The sequence below is a fragment of the Triticum dicoccoides genome, chromosome 2B (genome assembly GCF_002162155.2).
Source record: "Triticum dicoccoides isolate Atlit2015 ecotype Zavitan chromosome 2B, WEW_v2.0, whole genome shotgun sequence".
In the NCBI taxonomy this organism is placed as follows: domain Eukaryota; kingdom Viridiplantae; phylum Streptophyta; class Magnoliopsida; order Poales; family Poaceae; genus Triticum; species Triticum dicoccoides.
In genome coordinates, this window is record NC_041383.1 from 96,629,226 (window position 1) to 96,648,606 (window position 19,381).

Sequence of the window (19,381 nt, forward strand, 5' to 3'; positions counted from 1 at the left end):
GTGTGCGTAGGAAATTTTTGAAATTACTACGTTCCCCAACAGATGCAGCAAAGTGTAGCGTAAGTATTTCCCTCAGTTTTGAGAACCAAGGTATCAATCCAGTAGGAGGCTCCTCAAAAGTCCCACGCACCTACACAAACAAACTGAGAACTCGCAACCAACGCAATAAAGGGGTTGTCAATCCCTGCACGGCCACTTGCGAAAGTGAGATCTAATAAAGATAGTATGATAAGATAAATATATTTTTGGTATTTCGTAAGATAGATGCAAAAAATAAAGATGCAAATAAAGTAGATGGAAAGCAAATATGATAAGAGATACACCCGGGGGCCATAGGTTTCACTAGAGGCTTCTCTCAAGATAGCATAAGTATTACGGTGGGTGAACAAATTACTGTCGAGCAATTGATAGAAAAGCGCATAGTTATGAGATTATCTAGGCATGATCATGTATATAGGCATCACGTCCATAACAAGTAGACCGACTCCTGCCTGCATCTAGTACTATTACTCCACATATCGACCGCTATCCAGCATGCATCTAGAGTATTAAGTTCATAAGAACAGAGCAACGCATTAAGCAAGATGACATGATGTAGAGGGATAAACACATGCAATATGATATAAATCCCATCTTGTTATCCTCGATGGCAACAATACAATACGTGGCTTGCAACCCTTTCTGTCACTGGGTAAGAACACCGCAAGATTGAACCCAAAGCTAAGCACTTCTCTCATGGCAAGAAAGATCAATCTAGTAGGCCAAACCAAACTGATAATTCGAAGAGACTTGCAAAGATAACTCAATCATACATAAAAGAATTCAGAGAAGATTCAAATATTATTCATAGATAAACTTGATCATAAACCCACAATTCATCGGATCTCGACAAACACACCGCAAAAAGAGATTACATAGAATAGATCTCCACAAGAGAGGGGGAGAACATTGTATTGAGATCCAAAAAAGAGAGAAGAAGCCATCTAGCTAATAACTATGGACCCATAGGTTTGTGGTAAACTACTCACAACTCATCGGAGGGGCAAGGATCTTGATGTAGAGGCCCTTCGTGGTTGCATCCCCCTCCGACAGAGTGCCGAGAAGGGCTCCAAGATGGGATCTCGCGGATAGAAGGTTACGGCGGTGGAAATTGTGTTTCGTGGTGCTCCTGGATGTTTTCGGGGTACGTAGGTATATATAGGAGGAAGAAGTACGTCGGTGGACGCCCGAGGGGCCCACGAGACAGGTGGCGCGCCCTACAGGGGGGGGTGCCCTCCTATCTTGTGGGGCCCTGGGGGCGCCCTCCTATCTTGTGGGGCCCTTGGAGCTTTCTTGACTTGCACTCCAGGCTCTCCGGATCAGATTTGTTCCAAAAATAACGCTTCTGAAGGTTTCATTCCGTTTGGAATCCGTTTGATATTCCTTTTTTCGAAATACTGAAATAGGCAAAAAACAGCAATATGGGCTGGGCCTCCGGTTAGTAGGTTAGTCCCAAAAATGATATAAATGTATAAAATAAAGCCCATAAACATCCAAAACGGGTAATATAATAGCATGGAACAATCAAAAATTATAGATACGTTGGAGACGTATCAAGCATCCCCAAGCTTAATTCCTGCTCGTCCTCAAGTAGGTAAATGATAAAAAAGAAATTTTTGATGTGGAATGCTACCTAGCATAATTCATAATGTAATTTTCTTTATTGTGGCATGAATGTTCAGATCCAAATGAATACAAAATAAAAGTTCATATTGACATAATAAATAGTAATACTTCAAGCATACTAATCAAAGTAATCATGTCTTCTCAAAATAACATGACTAAAGAAAGTTATCCCTACAAAATCATATAGTCTGGCTATGCTCTATCTTCATCACACAAAGTATTTAATCATGCACAACCCCGATGACAAGCCAAACAATTGTTTCATACTTTAATAATCTCAAACTTTTTCAACTTTTACGCAATACATGAGCGTGAGCCATGGACATAGCACTATATATGGAACAGAATGGTGGTTGTGGAGAAGACAAAAAGGAGAAGATAGTTTCACATCAACTAGGGTATCAACGGGCTATGGAGATGCCCATTAATAGATATCAATGTGAGTGAGTAGGGATTGCCATGCAACGGACGCACTAGAGCTATAAATATATGAAAGCTCAATAAAAGAAACTAAGTGGGGTGCATCCAACTTGCTTGCTCACGAAGACCTAGGGCACTTTTGAGGAAGCCCATCATTTGAATATACAAGCCAAGTTCTATAATGAAAAATTCCTACTAGTATATGAAAGTGACAACATATGAGACTCTCTAACATGAAGATCATGGTGCTATTTTGAAGCACAAGTGTGGAAAAAGAGATAGTAGCATTGTCCCTTCTCTCTTTTTCTCTCATTTTTTCTTTTTCTTTTTTTTCCTTTTGTCTTCTCTTTTTTTTGGCCTTTCTCTTTTTTTTCTTTTTTTTCTTTTTGTAAAGTCCGAAGTCTCATCCTGACTTGTGGGGGAATCATAGTCTTCATCATCCTTTCCTCACTAGAACAATGCTCTAATAATGAAAATCATCACACTTTTATGGATTTACAACTCAAAGCTAGAACGAGATATGACTCTATATGAATGCCTCCGGCGGTGTACCGGGATATGCAATGAATCAAGAGCGACATGTATTAAAATTATGAAGGTGGCCTTGCCACAAATACAATGTCAACTACAGGATCATGCAAAAAGCAATATGACAAAAGTAATGTGTGTCATATGAACGGAACGGTGGAAAGTTGCATGGCAATATATCTCGGAATGGCTATGGAAATGCCATAATAGGTAGGTATGGTGGCTGTTTTGAGGAAGGAGTATGGTGGGTGTATGGTACCGGCGAAAGTTGCGCGGTACAAGAGAGGCTAGCAATGGTGGAAGGGTGAAAGAGTGCGTTTAATCCATGGACTCAACATTAATCAAAATAAGTCATATACTTGTTGCAAAAATTTAGAAGTCATCAAAAACCAAAGTACTACGCGCATGCTCCTAGGGGGATAGATTGGTAGGAAAAGACCATCGCTCGTCCCCGACCGCCACTCATAAGGAAGACAATCAATAAATAAAATTATGCTCCAACTTCATCACAAAGCGGTTCACCATACGTGCATGCTACGGGAATCACAAGCTTCAACACAAGCATTCTTTAAATTCATAATCACCCAACTAGCATGACTTTAATATCACTACCTCCATATCTCAAAACAATTATCAAGCATCAAATTGATCATAGCATCCAATTCACTTTCTATGATAGTTTTTATTATACCCAACTTGGATGCTCATCATTCTAGGACCAACTTTATGATCATAGCAAATACCATGCTGTTCTAAAAGACTCTCAAAATAATATAAGTGAAGCATGAGAGACTAGCAATTTCTTCAAAATTAAGACACCACCGTGCTCTAAAAGATATAAGTGAAGCACTAGAGCAAAAACTATCAAGCTCAAAAGATATAAGTGAAGCACATAGAGTATTCTAGCAAATTCTAATCAAATAGGCTTCTCCCAAAAGGTGTGTACAGCAAGGATGACTGTGGTAAACTAAAAAGTAAAGACTAATATAATACACGATGCTCCAAGCAAAACATATATCATGTGGCGAATAAAAATATAGCTCCAAGTAAAATTACCAATGAACGAAGATGAAAGAGGGGATGCCTTCCCGGGGCATCCCCAAGCTTAGGCTTTTGGCTATTCTTGAATATCTTGGGGTGCCATGGGCATCCCCAAGCTTAGCCTCTTGCCACCCTTTATTCCATAGTCCATAAAAGCTTTACCCAAAACTTGAAAACTTCACAACACAAAACTCCACAGGAAATCTTATAAGCTCCGTTAGTGAAAGCAAACAAAACCACCACATAAGGTACTGCAATGAACTCATTCTTTATTTATTGGTGTTAAACCTACTGTATTCCAACTTCTTTATGATTTATAAACTAATTTACTAGCCATAGATGCATTGAAATAAGCAAACAACACACGAAAAACAGAATCTGTCAAAAACAGAACAGTCTGTAGCAATCTGTAACTAACGCAAACTTCTGGAAATCTAAAAATCCTACCAAAATAGGAAGTCCTGGAAAATTTGTCTTTTGAACAGCAGCAAAAAGAATCAACGCAAAATCATGTTCCTGTGATTTAACAAAATTATATTCGTGTGTGCAAAGTTTCTGATTTTCAGCAGAATCAAATCAACTATCATCGTAGGTTACCCTATAGGTTCTACTTGGCACAAACACTAATTAAAAGATAAAAACACATCTATCCAGAAGGTAGATGCAAGATTTATTACTAAACAGGAGCAAAAACAAAAAACATAAATAAAAATTGGGTTGCCTCCCAACTAGCGCTATCGTTTAACGCCCCTAGCTAGGCACAAAAACAAAGATAGATCTAACGAGTGCCATCTTTGGCACTAAATTCATCAATAGAGCGCTTGTCATCTCTAGGGATTTCTTCCCTTTTAGCAATGGCTAAACCCTTAGGCAAAAATTCAAGAAATTCATTGGTAGCAAAAGGTTCCTTAACGATAGAGGCAATTGGGAAGAACACTTGAGGGAGTCCTGGACTAGGGGGTGTCCGGATAGCCGGACTATCATCATCGGCCGGACTCCAAGACTATGAAGATACAAGATTGAAGACTTCGTCCCGTGTCCGGATGGGACTTTCCTTGGCGTGGAAGGCAAGCTTGGCGATATGTATATGTAGATCTCCTACCATTTTAACCGACTCTATGTAACCCTAGCCCTCTCCGGTGTCTATATAAACCGGAGGGTTTTAGTCCGTAGGACGGACAACCATTACAACAATCATACCATAGGCTAGCTTCTAGGGTTTAGCCTCCTTGATCTCGTGGTAGATCTACTCTTGTACTAGCCATATCATCAATATCAATCAAGCAGGAGTAGGGTTTTACCTCCATCGAGAGGGCCCAAACCTAGGTAAAAACATCGTGTCCCTTGTCTCCTGTTACCATCCGCCTAGACGCACAGTTCAGGACCCCCTACCCGAGATCCGCCGGTTTTGACACCGACATTGGTGCTTTCATTGAGAGTTCCTCTGTGTCGTCACCGATAGGCTTGATGGCTTCTTCAATCAACAACAATGCAGTCCAGGGTGAGACTTTTCTCCCCGGACAGATCTTCGTGTTCGGCGGCTTCGCACTGCGGGCTAGTTCGCTTGGCCATCTGGAGCAGATCGAAAGCTACGCCCCTGGCCATCAGGTCAGGTTTGGAAGCCTAAACTTCACGGCTGACATCCGCGAAGACTTGATCTTCGATGGATTCGAGCCACAACCGAGCGCGTCGCACTGTCACGTTGGGTATGATTTAGCTCTGCCGCCGGACAGTGCCCTGAAGGCCGCACATGAGTCCGCTCTGACTCATAGTTCGGAGCCGACCGCGCAGATCGAGGACAGGTGGCTGGACACCGCCTCGGGGGCTGCAACTTCTATGGCGATGGAGCCGAATACTGACCTTGTCCCTTGCAAAGCTCATGACTCCGAGGTGCCGGACTCCTTGCCGGACTCTGAACCTCCTGCGCCCCTGCTAATCGAATCCGATTGGGCGCCGATCATGGAGTTCACCGCTGCGGACATCTTTCAGCACTCACCCTTTGGCGTCATCCTAAATTCGCTAAAGTATTTCCCGTTATAAGGAGAGCCCTGGCCGGACTGCGGTCAGGATGGTTGGGATGCGGACGACGAAGAAATTCAAAACCCTCCCACCACCCACTTTGTAGCCACTGTCGACGATCTAACCGACATGCTAGATTACGACTCCGAAGACATCGACGGTATGGACGACGATGCCGGAGATGACCAAGAACCAGCACCTACAGGGCACTGGAAGACCACCTCGTCATACGACATATACATGGTGGACATCCCAAAGGATGGGGACGGCGAAGAAGCAGCGGAGGCAGATTCCTCTAAGAAACAGCCCAAGCGCTGACGTGAGCGACGCCGCTCTAAATCCCGCCACAGCAAGAATGGAGATTCCGGCACCGGAGATAATAACACCTCAGAGAGTGCCGAAGACAACCCCTCCAGCAAGATTCAGCACAGGAGGACGGAGAAGCCAGCCCTCAAGAGAGAGCGGCAGACGAGGAGATAGAGGATGACAATTACATGCCTCCCTCCGAAGACGAGGCAAGCCTCAACGACGACAAATTCGTCGTGCCCGAGGATCCCGTCGAACAAGAGCGTTTTAAACGCAGGCTAATGGCCACGGCGAACAGCCTAAAGAAAAAGCAGCAACAGCTTCGAGCTGATCAAGACCTGCTGGCCGACAGATGAACCTAGGTCCTCACGGCCGAAGAGCATGAACTCGAACGCCCCTCCAAAAGCTACCCAAAACGCAAGTTGCTCCCCCGATTAGAGGAGGAAGCATATAAACCTTCATCACCAGCGCACAATACGGCAGACCGACCACCTCGTAGCCGCGACAGAGAGGCATCTAGGCCCTCCACCAGAATCGTACCCCGGCACCGATCGAAAAGCGCGAAGCCACGGGGGAATGCGCCGGACTTGCGAGACGTACTGGAGGAAAAGGCAAGACAATCAAGATCTATCTACGGATCATGTGGGCGCCCCACGATCCACGACGACTACCGTCGCGCCGGATACAGCAACTCCGGCCGGGCCGAACACAGCAGACAAAGCTCTCTTGAGCTACGTCGTGATATTGCCCAGTATAGAGGCACCGCACACCCACTATGCTTCACAGATGAAGTAATGGATCATCAAATCCCCGAAGGGTTTAAACCCGTAAACATTGAATCCTACGATGGCACAACAGACCCCGCGGTTTGGATCAAAGATTATCTCCTTCATATCCATATGGCCCGCGGTGACGATCTCCACGCCATCAAGTATCTCCCACTCAAGCTTAAAGGACCAGCTCGGCATTGGCTTAACAGCTTGCCAGCAGAGTCAATTGGGTGTTGGGAGGACCTGGAAGCCGCATTTCTCGACAACTTCCAGGGCACATATGTGCGACCACCAGACGCCGATGACCTAAGCCACATAATTCAACAGCCAGACAAATCGGCTAGACAGTTCTGGACACGGTTCTTAACAAAGAAAAATCAAATCGTCGACTGTCCGGATGCAGAGGCCCTCGCAGCCTTCAAACATAACATCCGCGACGAGTGGCTGGCCCGGCACCTAGGACAGGAAAAGCCGAAATCCATGGCAGCCCTCACATCATTCATGACCCGCTTCTGTGCGGGGGAGGACAGCTGGCTAGCCCGCAGTAACAACCTCAGCAAAAATTCTGGCAGTCCGAACAACAAGGACCGCAATGGTAGGTCGCGTCGTAACAAAAACAAACGCCGCGTTAACAGCGATAACACTAAGGATACGGCAGTCAACGCCGGATTCAGAGGCTCTAAACCCGGTCAGCGGAAAAAGCCATTTAAACGAACTACTCCGGGTCCGTCCAATTTGGACCGAATACTCGACCGCTCTTGCCAGATACATGGCACCCCCGAAAAGCCAGCTAATCACACCAACAGGGATTGTTGGGTGTTCAAGCAGGCAGGCAAGTTAATTGCCGAAAACAATGACAAGGGGCTGCATAGCGATGACGAGGAAGAGACCCGGCCGCCGAACAGCAGAGGACAGAAGGGTTTCCCCCCACAAGTGCGGACGGTAAACATGATATACGCAACCCACATACCCAAGAGGGAACGGAAGCGTGCACTTAGGGACGTATATGCGATGGAGCCAGTCGCCCCGAAGTTCAATCCATGGTCCTCTTGCCCGATCACTTTCGGTAAAAGGGACCACCCCACCAGTATCCGCCATGGCGGATTCGCCGCATTGGTTTCAGACCCAATTGTCGATGGATTTCACCTCACTAGAGTCCTGATGGACGGTGGTAGCAGCCTGAACCTGCGTTATCAGGATACAGTGCGCAAGATGGGCATAGACCCCTCAAGGATTAAACCTACAAAGACGACCTTCAAAGGCGTCATACCACGTGTTGAGGCCAATTGTACAGGCTCAGTCACACTGGAAGTGGTCTTCGGATCCCCGGATAATTTCCGAAGCGAGGAGTTAATCTTCGACATAGTCCCGTTCCGCAGTGGCTATCACGCTCTGCTCGGACGAACCACGTTTGCAAAGTTCAACGCGGTGCCGCATTATGCATACCTTAAGCTCAAGATGCCAGGCCCTCGTGGAGTCATCACAGTCAACGAAAACACTGAACGCTCCCTCCGAACGGAGGAACACACAGCAGCTCTCGCGGCAGAAGTACAGAGCAGCCTCTTAAGGCAATTTTCGAGTCCGGCCGTTAAATGACCGGACATGGCCAAACGCGCCCTGAGTAACATACATCTAGACCACCTGGCACGTTCCGAGCACGCGTAGCAATGCGGCCCCAACCCCAGCCCTTGCATGATTGCAAGACCAGCTCTTCGCGTACATCATTACGCTCTGGAGATACCATGGGCATAGGGGGAGGGGCACGACCACGACAGGTCCAGAGTGCGGCTCAACCACACCAGGGGCTCCCAAATGTGTCGCTCTTTCTTTCCTTTTTTATTATTATCCGCAGGACTCCGTTCAACAGAGGCCCTGTCCGGCGCTGGATCGGCTGAACTTTTAGATCCTCAGTCCGGCTTTTCTTTCCGAACACCGAACCGAGCATCAGGGGCTACTGTCTATGCGGCATTACATTACATATTTTAAAACTTCTTACCTCAAAGCCTGTTAGAAGGCTGCTGCAGGCTTCGGTCAGCCTGCTCTTGGCGAGCTGAACCTTCTGAATCACCGCACTCATGATAGTGTGGTGTTCTTCCTCGATGGAAGTGCCATTGAGCGCCTCCAACAAGTTGTCCGGCGCCTTCGGTTGGACGGAGGCTGCCGGTGTCACGGTCTTGCCCTTCTTATGAAGAGGCCGCCTGCCGGACTCTGGAACCACTGCGGGTTCCGGTGCGGAGTCCGGCACGAAGTCCGGGGGGTTGCCCTGTGGCACCTCCGGAGCCTCCCCCTCCTGGCGGGTCCCCTCCTGGGATCCCACCTCAGCATCCTCAGCATCATGAGGGGTGGAGGCGATCGGAATGGAATCCACATCCGACGGAGCCAAGGACCCGCTCGAAGAAGCGGGAAAATCATCCTCGGCCGGACTACAGGTTGTATGCGGCATTAGAAGGACACTGTGTGGCGAAAAAGAGAAATTGTAAATCATTCAGGAATCCGGATACTTACGATCTTGCCGGGGGCTTGGCCCTTGAGGGCCACCCCTCGTCGGCGGCGGCGGCGTTGGCGGAGCTGTCCAGAGGAAGGGTTCTTCCCCTCTTGGACCCTTCGGCCTCCCCCGTTGGGGAAGCCTTCCTCTTTCTCTCTCCCCCTCCTGGGGAGAGTCCTCTTTCTCCTCCTCGTCTTCGGGGGAGGAGTCCGCCTCGGAGCCATCGGACGATGAGTCCGATACCACCTGGCATCGGGAACTCCTTCGGGTTCCCGTGGCCTTCTTCTTGGCCTTCTTCTCCGGCACCACGTAAAGGGACGGAACCAGCAACCCCGTCAAACGGGTGTCTGCTGGGTCTTCAGGAAGGGGAGCCGGACAGTCAACCTGTCCGGACGTCTTCTGCCAGTCCTGTTAAAGGCATTGGGAGTTTTAGATCCCACATAGAGTCAAACTATGAAAGAAATAAGTGTCCCATAAAGGATAGTAAAGCTTACCTCGCCGGCAGGGCGCTTCGTGCTGAATCCGCGATCTTCAGTTGCGGATGCGGGGGCTTCTCCGCCCTTGAACAGCACCCTCCAGGCAGCTTCATACGTCGTGTCGAAGAGCCCGCTCAGGGTTTGGTGTTGTGCCGGATCAAACTCCCACAAATTGAAGGCCCGTTGTTGGCAGGGGAGAATCCGGCGGACGAGCATGACCTAGATCACGTTGACAAGCCTAAGCTTCTTGTTCACCAGGGTCTAGAGACAGGACTGGAGTCCTGTCAGCTCCTCCGAACTACCCCATAGCAAGCCCTTCTCTTTACAGGAGGTGAGCTGCATGGGGATACCAGATCTGAACTCGGGGGCCGCTGCCCATTTAGGGTCACGCGGCTCGGTGATATAGAACCACCCCGATTGCCACCCTTTGATGGACTCCACGAAGGCACCCTCGAGCCAGATGACGTTGGGCATTTTGCTCACCATGGCGCCTCCGCACTCCGCTTGGACGCCCTTCACCACCTTCAGCTTGACATTGAAGGTTTTTAGCCACAAGCCGAAGTGGGGCTGGATGCAGAGGAAGGCCTCGCACACGACGATAAACGCCGAGATGTTGAGGATGAAGTTTGGCGCCAGATCGTGGAAGTCCAGGCCGGAGTAGTACATGATCCCCCGGACGAAGGGATGAAGTGGGAAGCCCAGTCCGTGGAGGAAGTGGGGAAGGAATACGACCCTCTCATGAGGCCTGGGGGTGTGGATGAGCTGCCCCTCGTCGGGCAGCCGGTGCGCGATGTCGCTGGAGAGGTATCCGGCACCGCGCAGCTTCTCGATGTGCCCTCCGTAATGGAGGAGGCCATCCACTTGCCTCCCGCTCCGGACATGGCTGGAGAAGGTTGAGACGAGATGTGTGGACTTGGGCGCTGGAGCTCGAGTGCGCGGAGATGGATAAGTAAAGGAGGAAGAAGGCGTAGGTAAAAAAGGTGGATCCTTATCCCCTTATATATGGGCGGACAAAGACTACGCGTCCCCATCGGCCTGGTAAAACTTGCTTATCTCCCAAGCGCCACCATCAATGGCGCGGTTGGGTTACCCACGTCCGTATTGATGGGAATCCCGGAATAAGGGGAACACGATCTCTGCTTCGACAAGACGTGCCAAGAAACCGCTTCGCTAAACGCGCTGAGGTGGTATAATAAAAAACGATTCAAGTAAAGGCTTGGTGGTGGTGTGACATCATGCCACAAAATACGTCAGCAGATTGAACTTGTGTACATATTATTCTCTCTACGGTGGAATGTGGAATTTATTTTGCAGAGCCGGACACTATCCTGGTGTTCGCAATCTTCTATGAATTATTCGGAGGAGGAACCCGCCTTGCAATGCCGAACAATATGCGTGCCGGACTCATCGTCATTGAAGCCTGGTTCAGGGGCTACTGAGGGAGTCCTTGACTAGGGGGTGTCCGGATAGCTGGACTATCATCATCGGCCGGACTACAAGACTATGAAGATACAAGATTGAAGACTTCGTCCCGTGTCCGGATGGGACTTTCCTTGGCGTGGAAGGCAAGCTTGGCGATACGGATATGTAGATCTCCTATCATTGTAACCGACTCTGTGTAACCCTAGCCCTCTCCGGTGTCTATATAAACCGGAGGGTTTTAGTCCGTAGGATGGACAACCATTACAACAATCATACCATAGGCTAGCTTCTAGGGTTTAGCCTCCTTGATCTCGTGGTAGATCCACTCTTGTACTACCCATATCATCAATATCAATCAAGCAGGAGTAGGGTTTTACCTCCATCGAGAGGGCCCGAACCTGGGTAAAAACATCGTGTCCCTTGTCTCCTGTTACCATCCGCCTAGACGCACAGTTCGGGACACTCTACCCGAGATCCGCCGGTTTTGACACCGGCAACACTCATGGATTTGAGATCCGCATCTCCCTTACTAGAAGATTCACCCTTATTTTTAGGAACATAAATAAACTTGGCAATTTTAGTAGGGGGTTTTGGAGTGTTTTTCATGGGGGAAAATGCGGAACCCAAGTTTGTAATGATATCCTCAAGTTTACTGATTCTAGAAGAGTCTAGATCTATTTTTTCATTGACTATAGGTTCTTTTTCCTTAAGATTTTTCAAAGTAACTCTAACCCTAGATCCAAATTGGGTAACGTGATTATGAATCTTTTTATCCAAATTTTCAATCAACTCAACAGTGGCAACTTTATTTTCAATAATATCAAGCCGTTGTATCACATGTTCTAGAGTTAAAACCGTTCCATTAACCAAAAGAGGTGGTGGGCCAAACAATTCTAACATAACATTATAGGCATCAAAAGTATGGCTACTCATAAAATCACTTCCGGTAGCAATATCAAGAACACATCTATTCCAAGGGGTAATGCCTACATAAAAATTGCGAAGAAGAACGAAAGTAGCAAGCTTCCTAGTAGCTTTATATTGGGCATTGCAAATTCTATGCCAAGCATCTTTTAAACTTTCTCTCTCCCTTTGCTTAAAATTGTGAATTTCTTGTTCAAGAGTGAGAGTAAAGATAGAAGGACTAGCCATGACGACAAGGTAAACGAACTAACACACGAGCAAACAGAAAAACGGCAAGCGAAAAGAGAGGAGGAGATTGGGAAAGAGAGGGCGAATAAAAAGGGAAGGGTGAAGTGGGGGAGAGGAAAATGAGAGGCAAATGGTAAATAATGTAAATGCGAGGGAGATGGGTTTGTGATGGGTACTTGGTATGTCTTGACTTGAGTGAATACCTCCCCGGCAACGGCGCCAGAAATCCTTCTTGCTACATCTTGAGCTTGCGTTGGTTTTCCTCGAAGAGGAGAGGGTGATGCAGCAAAGTGTAGCGTAAGTATTTCCCTCAGTTTTGAGAACCAAGGTATCAATCCAGTAGGAGGCTTCTCAAAAGTCCCACGCACCTACACAAACAAACTGAGAACTCGCAACTAATGCAATAAAGGGGTTGTCAATCCCTTCACGGCCACTTGCGAAAGTGAGATCTAATAAAGATAGTATGATAAGATAAATATATTTTTGGTATTTTGTAAGATAGATGCAAAAAGTAAAGATGCAAATAAAGTAGATGGAAAGCAAATATGATAAGAGATAGACCCGGGGGCCATAGGTTTCACTAGAGGCTTCTCTCAAGATAGCATAAGTATTACGGTGGGTGAACAAATTACTGTCGAGCAATTGATAGAAAAGCACATAGTTATGAGATTATCTAGGCATGATCATGTATATAGGCATCACGTCCATAACAAGTAGACCGACTCCTGCCTGCATATACTACTATTACTCCACACATCGACCGCTATCCAGCATGCATCTAGAGTATTAAGTTCATAAGAACAGAGCAACGCATTAAGCAAGATGACATGATGTAGAGGGATAAACACATGCAATATGATATAAATCTCATCTTGTTATCCTCGATGGCAACAATACAATACGTGTCTTGCAACCCTTTCTATCACTAGGTAAGAACACCACAAGATTGAACCCAAAGCTAAGCACTTCTCCCATGGCAAGAAAGATCAATCTAGTAGGCCAAATCAAACTGATAATTCAAAGAGACTTGCAAAGATAACTCAATCATACATAAAAGAATTCAGAGAAGATTCAAATATTATTCATAGATAAACTTGATCATAAACCCATAATTCATCGGATCTCGACAAACACACCGCAAAAAGAGATTACATCGAATAGATCTCCACAAGAGAGGGGGAGAACATTGTATTGAGATCCAAAAAAGAGTGAAGAAGCCATCTAGCTAATAACTATGGACCCGTAGGTCTATGGTAAACTACTCACAACTCATCGGAGGGGCAAGGATGTTGATGTAGAGGCCCTCCGTGGTTGCTTCCCCCTCCGGCAGAGTGCCGGCAAGGGCTTCAAGATGGGATCGCGCGGATACAGAAGGTTACGGCGGTGGAAATTGTGTTTCGTGGTGCTCCTGGATGTTTTCGGGGTACGTAGGTATATATAGGAGGAAGAAGTACGTCGGTGGACGCCCGAGGGGCCCACGAGACAGGGGGCGCCCTCCTATCTCGTGGGGCCCTCGGAGCTTTCTTGACTTGCACTCCAGACTCTCCGGATCAGATTTGTTCCAAAAATAACGCTCCCGAAGGTTTCATTCCGTTTGGATTCCGTTTGATATTCCTTTTCTTCGAAATACTGAAATAGGCAAGAAAACAGCAATATGGGCCGGGCCTCCGGTTATTAGGTTAGTCACAAAAATGATATAAATGTGTAAAATAAAGCCCATAAACATCTAAAAGGGGTAATATAATAGCATGGAACAATCAAAAATTATAGATACGTTGGAGACGTATCACACGCCCTCGCCCGCCTTCGCTGGCGTGCAGTACCCTCCATACACCTACTTGCCGCCGGCGTACGCAGCCTCCCAGACGCCACCTCTCCGGCGTTGCGCGCTGCTCTTCTCACAAGCCTCCTCGTCGCATCTCGGCGACACCGACGCGACGGAGGCCGACATGGAAGACATCATCACGATCGGCTCGGCCGCCGCCGCCGCCTCCCCCGGGTTCATTACCCAAGACGACACAACGGACCTCAACGGTGACATGGACAGCGAGCTCAGTGAGGAAGAGCCAGAGGAGGATGAGGAGGAGACGGCGCCTGCTCTGGCAAGGAAGCGGAAGAAGAAGAAGAAGCGGGCGGCCAGGACCGGCGAGCTGCGCATCAAGTGGGCGTCCAAGGAGGACGAGTGCCTCGCCAAAGCGTGGAAAGTCGTCTACCTCAACCCGATCACCAGCACGAACCAGAGCGTCAACATGTATTGGGACCGCATCAAGGCCGAGTTCGATGAGCGCAAGCTCGTCGACCCCTACTTCAAAGGCGTCTACATGCAGCATGGGTCGAAGACAATGGTGAACCATTGGGGGCTCATCCAAACGGCGTGCAACAAATGACATGGGATCGTCGAGGAGATCGCGGCTCGCCCGGAGAGCGGCGCCAGCATCGAGGATCAGGTATAGCACAACGGCCTCTCCCTTTTATTTTCGCCGTGTGCGCGCCCGCCGACTGATGTTCCTTGGCGCAGCTGCTGCGGATGTTCGCCATGTTTTGCCAGGACAACAGCGACCAAGAGTTCAAGTACCTCCACGTCTTCAAGCGGATCGACAAGTGCGAGAAGTGGGTGGATATCCGGTGCGCCCTCACCAAGGCCAAGGAAACGTACAAGCCGGACCAGCCGACGCCGGGCGCGGTCGACGGGCGCACGGACGGCAACAAAGGGGCCAAGAAGGCGAAACACGCCGAGTCGGCTACCCCACGTGTGCAAGAGTCCATCGAGCATTGCCTCGCAGACGCCAAGACCCAGGCCGCCCTGCGGGAAGAGAAAACCGAGACGCGGTGGTCGGAGTTGATGACGAACAACCGTCAAACTCGACTTGCTCCGGACCAACGTCGCCGCGAAGAAGAGGAACACCGACCTGGTTTTCCTGATGGGCGGCGCGGACATGCTCCAGAGCGGTGACGAGAAGCTCAAGGCGTGATACCTGGTGGAGCGTGGCCTCATCCTGAACCAGATACCGGCGACGCCGCCGCCAACTCCCACGCCGTCGCCGACGCCGCCGCCAAGCCCAAGTGATGATGCCTCTGTGACGCCCAGCAGCACAGAAACCGCGCCGACGCCGCCCAACATAGAAGTCGCACTGACGCCGCCCAGCCCGGGCACACCGACTCCTCAAACGCTTGAGGCCGACACCGCCGTTTAATACATTGCCTGCACGTCCTTTCTTTTTGTATGCCGAACTTTTCATTTGACCGCCGAACTGTGGTAAGGTGATGATCGGCGAACTGTGGCTCCGATCGCCGGACTTGTGGCTTTTTTTGGGAGCGGAAATGGACCTAATTTGAATTTGCGGCGCCTTGGGGTCGGCACCTGGGGCGTGGCTGGGCCTTGATCGCCCTCCGGGCCTAAAAATCGCTGGATGAGCGCCCGAAAGAGCGCCGGCCTATGCGCTGGGGGCCGAACGGCTGGAGATGCTCTAAGGACTTCATAAGTTGACTAGTTGATCATGTACCATCTACTCATTTATGATAGGTTTTGTTAGAAATTACTACTACCATTCTATCGTCAAAATAGACGGGCGCGGTAACGGGCGCCTTCAGTGTTATAGTGTATGTATATGATTGTTTTGGATATGGGGCTAGCTAGGAAGTGTTCAGTGGCCAGTTAACCTGTAAAGGTTGATGTTGCAAGCATGGCGAAAAATATGCAATTTGCAAGCCAGTTAATGGATAGTCGCCGTCACCAATCTCTATGCAATCCGGAGCTACCTCTATAATACTCCAAAAAATATTCCAAACGGCTGAAACGAGAGAGAAAAAGATGTCCAATTTCCAATCTACAAATTCTATGCACAGACGAACACACTAATTGAACACAATAATTAAATGAAGAGTCTCCTAGCTAGCTAGCTAGGCTTTGTGACGCCGGTGGCCTCTGTGCACCGGTGCCTCCGACGCGGCCGGCGATCTGGATGACGTCATCGTCGACGAGGAGGAGGAGGACTTGGCAGTGGTTGGCTGCAGCAGGAGCTCGAGGGAGGGGAGGACGTCGTCGGCCATGGAGGGGCGGGTCTTGGGGTCGTTCTGCAGGCAGCGGAGCGCGAGCGCGGCCATGTCCTGGGCCTGCCTCTTCGGGTACTGCCCGCCGAGCCTGGTGTCCATGACCCGTATCACCTTGCGCCGCTCCCCTTGCAGCATCGGCATCGCCCAGTCCACCAGCAGCTCCGACGCCACGCCGCGGGCCTCGTCCAGCGCGCGCCGCCCGGTCATCAGCTCCAGGAGCACCACCCCGAACCCGTACACGTCGCTCTTGGCGGAGAGGTGGCCCGTGGCGACGTACTCCGGCGCGGCGTAGCCGCGCGTGCCGACGACGCGGGTGGAGACGTGGCTCTTGCCGCCGGTGGGGCCGGCGCGGGCGAGGCCTAAGTCGGAGAGCTTGGCGCGGTGGTCGGGGCCGAGGAGCACGTTGGAGGACTTGAGGTCCCGGAAGATGACGTCGCGGGAGTGGAGGAAGGCGAGCCCCCGGGCGACGTCGACGGCGACGGCCACGCGCGTGGACCACGGCAGCGGCGGCTGGCTGCCGCGCCGGAACAGGTGGTTCTCGAGGCTGCCGCGCGGCATGTACTCGTACACCAGCAGCTTGTTGCTGTCGGAGTCGGAGCAGTAGCCGACGAGCTTGACGAGGAAGCCCGCGTCCGGCGAAACGATCGGCAGCCCAGACCCTCTCTCGCACCGTGAGATGAACCCTTTTTTGTTACTATATAAATATTCTGTTCATCTATATGATTATTTAGATATGGGGCTAAGAGTTTCCACTGGTCAGTTTAACCGTAAATGTTCTGTTGTCGGTGTGCCGAAAAATATGCCATTTGCAAGGCAGTGATGTGTACACAGTACACGGCTACAGGCATCGCTATGTCTCACGTTCAGCGAGTCGCTGAAGTGAGCGAGCATATGGGCCGGCCCATGGGCGCGGGAAGCACCTTCCTGTTTCATGTTTCGTATTTTTTCACCTTTCTTTTCATTTTTTGCTTTTGTTTATATCTTAAATATTCTAAACATATATATTACAAAAAGCACTCTTCAAAAACACATTTGAAAAATATCTTGAACAAGTATTTGAAAAATGTAGAATAAGTATTAAAAAATGTTGAACAAGAATTTAAAAAATATTGAACAAGTATTAAAAATATTAATAAGTATTTTAAATATGTTTAATAAGTATTAAAAAATGGTGAACGAGTATACGAAAAATATTGAACAAATATTTGAAAATGATGAGTAAGTATTTGAAAATGTTAAATAAATACTAAAAATATTGAATGGATATTTAAAAAATATTGAACAAGTATTTAAAAAATGTTGAATAAGCATTCAAATAGTACTAAGCGTGTATAAAAAATGTCGATTACTTATTAAAAAATGTTTTTGACATATAGGAAAATGTAGAGTGAAAATGAAAATGAGCATAAGGAAAAACAAAAGAAAAACAAAAAATAGAGAAGAAAAAAATAAACCAACAAAAAATAGAGAAGAAAAAAGAAAACCGGAGAAAAAATAAAAAGATCAACAAAAATAAATAAAAAGGAGAAAATAGGAAAACCCGGTGTTTTCCCTCAAGTAGTTCGCATGTGCTATCCTAACGTGAACCCATCCCTAGCACAGTGGCTAGAATCACGAGCCACCACCGTGGCTACCCGGGTTCGATCCATGGAGAGCTCTTTTGGCGGCCCGTTACTGCAGAGCCTTCAGCGAGAGCAAGCTGTCAACCCGCTTAAGGCAAAAAAATAGTCGTCACGCACGGCTACACTTGGTCAAATGGTCGGGGTCATCGACTATCTTCTTTTGATTTGCACAGGGATTCGTACAAAAATTATTTTTCAGTTTTTCTTTTTTCTTCTTATATACTACTATATCACTTAACCGAGACTTGATTATGAGACTTGATTAAATCCCAATCGACTGAGACCTAACCACACTTATAACAAATTTTCCAACAAAAAGGGCGAAAGAATATCTTCATGTGTACCCAAATGTACGTACGCTCGTGTGTCCAAAATTCCATCCAAACGGCTGAAATGAGAGAGAAAAAAAGGTCCAATTTCCAATCTACAAATTCTATTCTACTACTGCACGGATGAACACACTAATTGAACACACAATAATCAAATGAAGAGAGTCTCATAGCTTGCCGCCGACGCGGGTGCAGACGTGGCTCTTGCCGCCTGTGAGGCCGGCGCGGGCGAGGCCGAAGTCTGAGAGCTTGGCGCGGTGGTCGAGGCCGAGGAGGACGTTGGTGGACTTGAGGTCCCGGAAGATGACGTCGCGGGAGTGGAGGAAGGCGAGGCCGCGGGCGACGTCGACGGCGACGGACACGCGCGTGGACCACGGCAGCGGCGGCTGGCTGCCCCGCCGGAACAGGTGGTTGTCCAGGCTGCCGCGCGGCATGTAGCAGCTTGTTGCCGTCCGAGTCCGAGCAGCAGTAGCAGGTTGGTTGGGTGGATCGCTCCGTTGACTGACCACGGGCACGCCTCCTGCCTTCCTCGCCTTATGCAATACTTACTGAAGATTTAAAACAAGCATCCTGGTTCATTGGTAATCTAAGGCAGTGAGGCTCACTATATGTGCTTGCCAAAGGGATGACACTTCAAAGACAACAGAAGAAATGCCTAATATGTACTTGTTGAAAGTACTACCAACTTGACAACGATGCCAACAAATAAAAAGAACAAAGCAAAAAGAATGTTTAGGTAGTATATATATACTAGTATGTATCGTATTTTATGTGTGCTCCCTTTTACGTATATATATACTACCTAAACATATATATAATTTTATCTACCACCGGTGGTAGTTACAACCACTTCAGTTTTGTATATTGTATGTACTATTTATCAAATCGAAGAGTACGTACGTGTAGTATATAGTATATAAGATTGCTTAGGTAGTATATATACTAATTTTTAGGTAGTATGCATCGTATTTTGAGTATGCTCTTTTTTACGTATAAATATATATGTATTTCACAAATGTGATAAAAACCATGGTATATATATACAGAGAGAGAGAGAGTAGTGGTGACCTTGGTCGATATTGATTTATACCAC

The 19,381-nt window shown here is 48.2% G+C and overlaps 1 protein-coding gene across 1 annotated transcript; it reads right to left on the minus strand.

The window, feature by feature from the left end:
• Positions 1-16,184: 16,184 nt before the first annotated feature.
• LOC119360568 (probable serine/threonine-protein kinase PBL4) lies at positions 16,185-18,722 on the minus strand. Its single transcript, XM_037626151.1, has 2 exons — positions 18,467-18,722; positions 16,185-17,020 (listed from the first exon to the last, which is right to left on the minus strand). The coding sequence occupies exons 1-2, from the start codon at positions 18,720-18,722 to the stop codon at positions 16,185-16,187; spliced, it is 1,092 nt and encodes a 363-aa protein (XP_037482048.1).
• Positions 18,723-19,381: the final 659 nt, after the last annotated feature.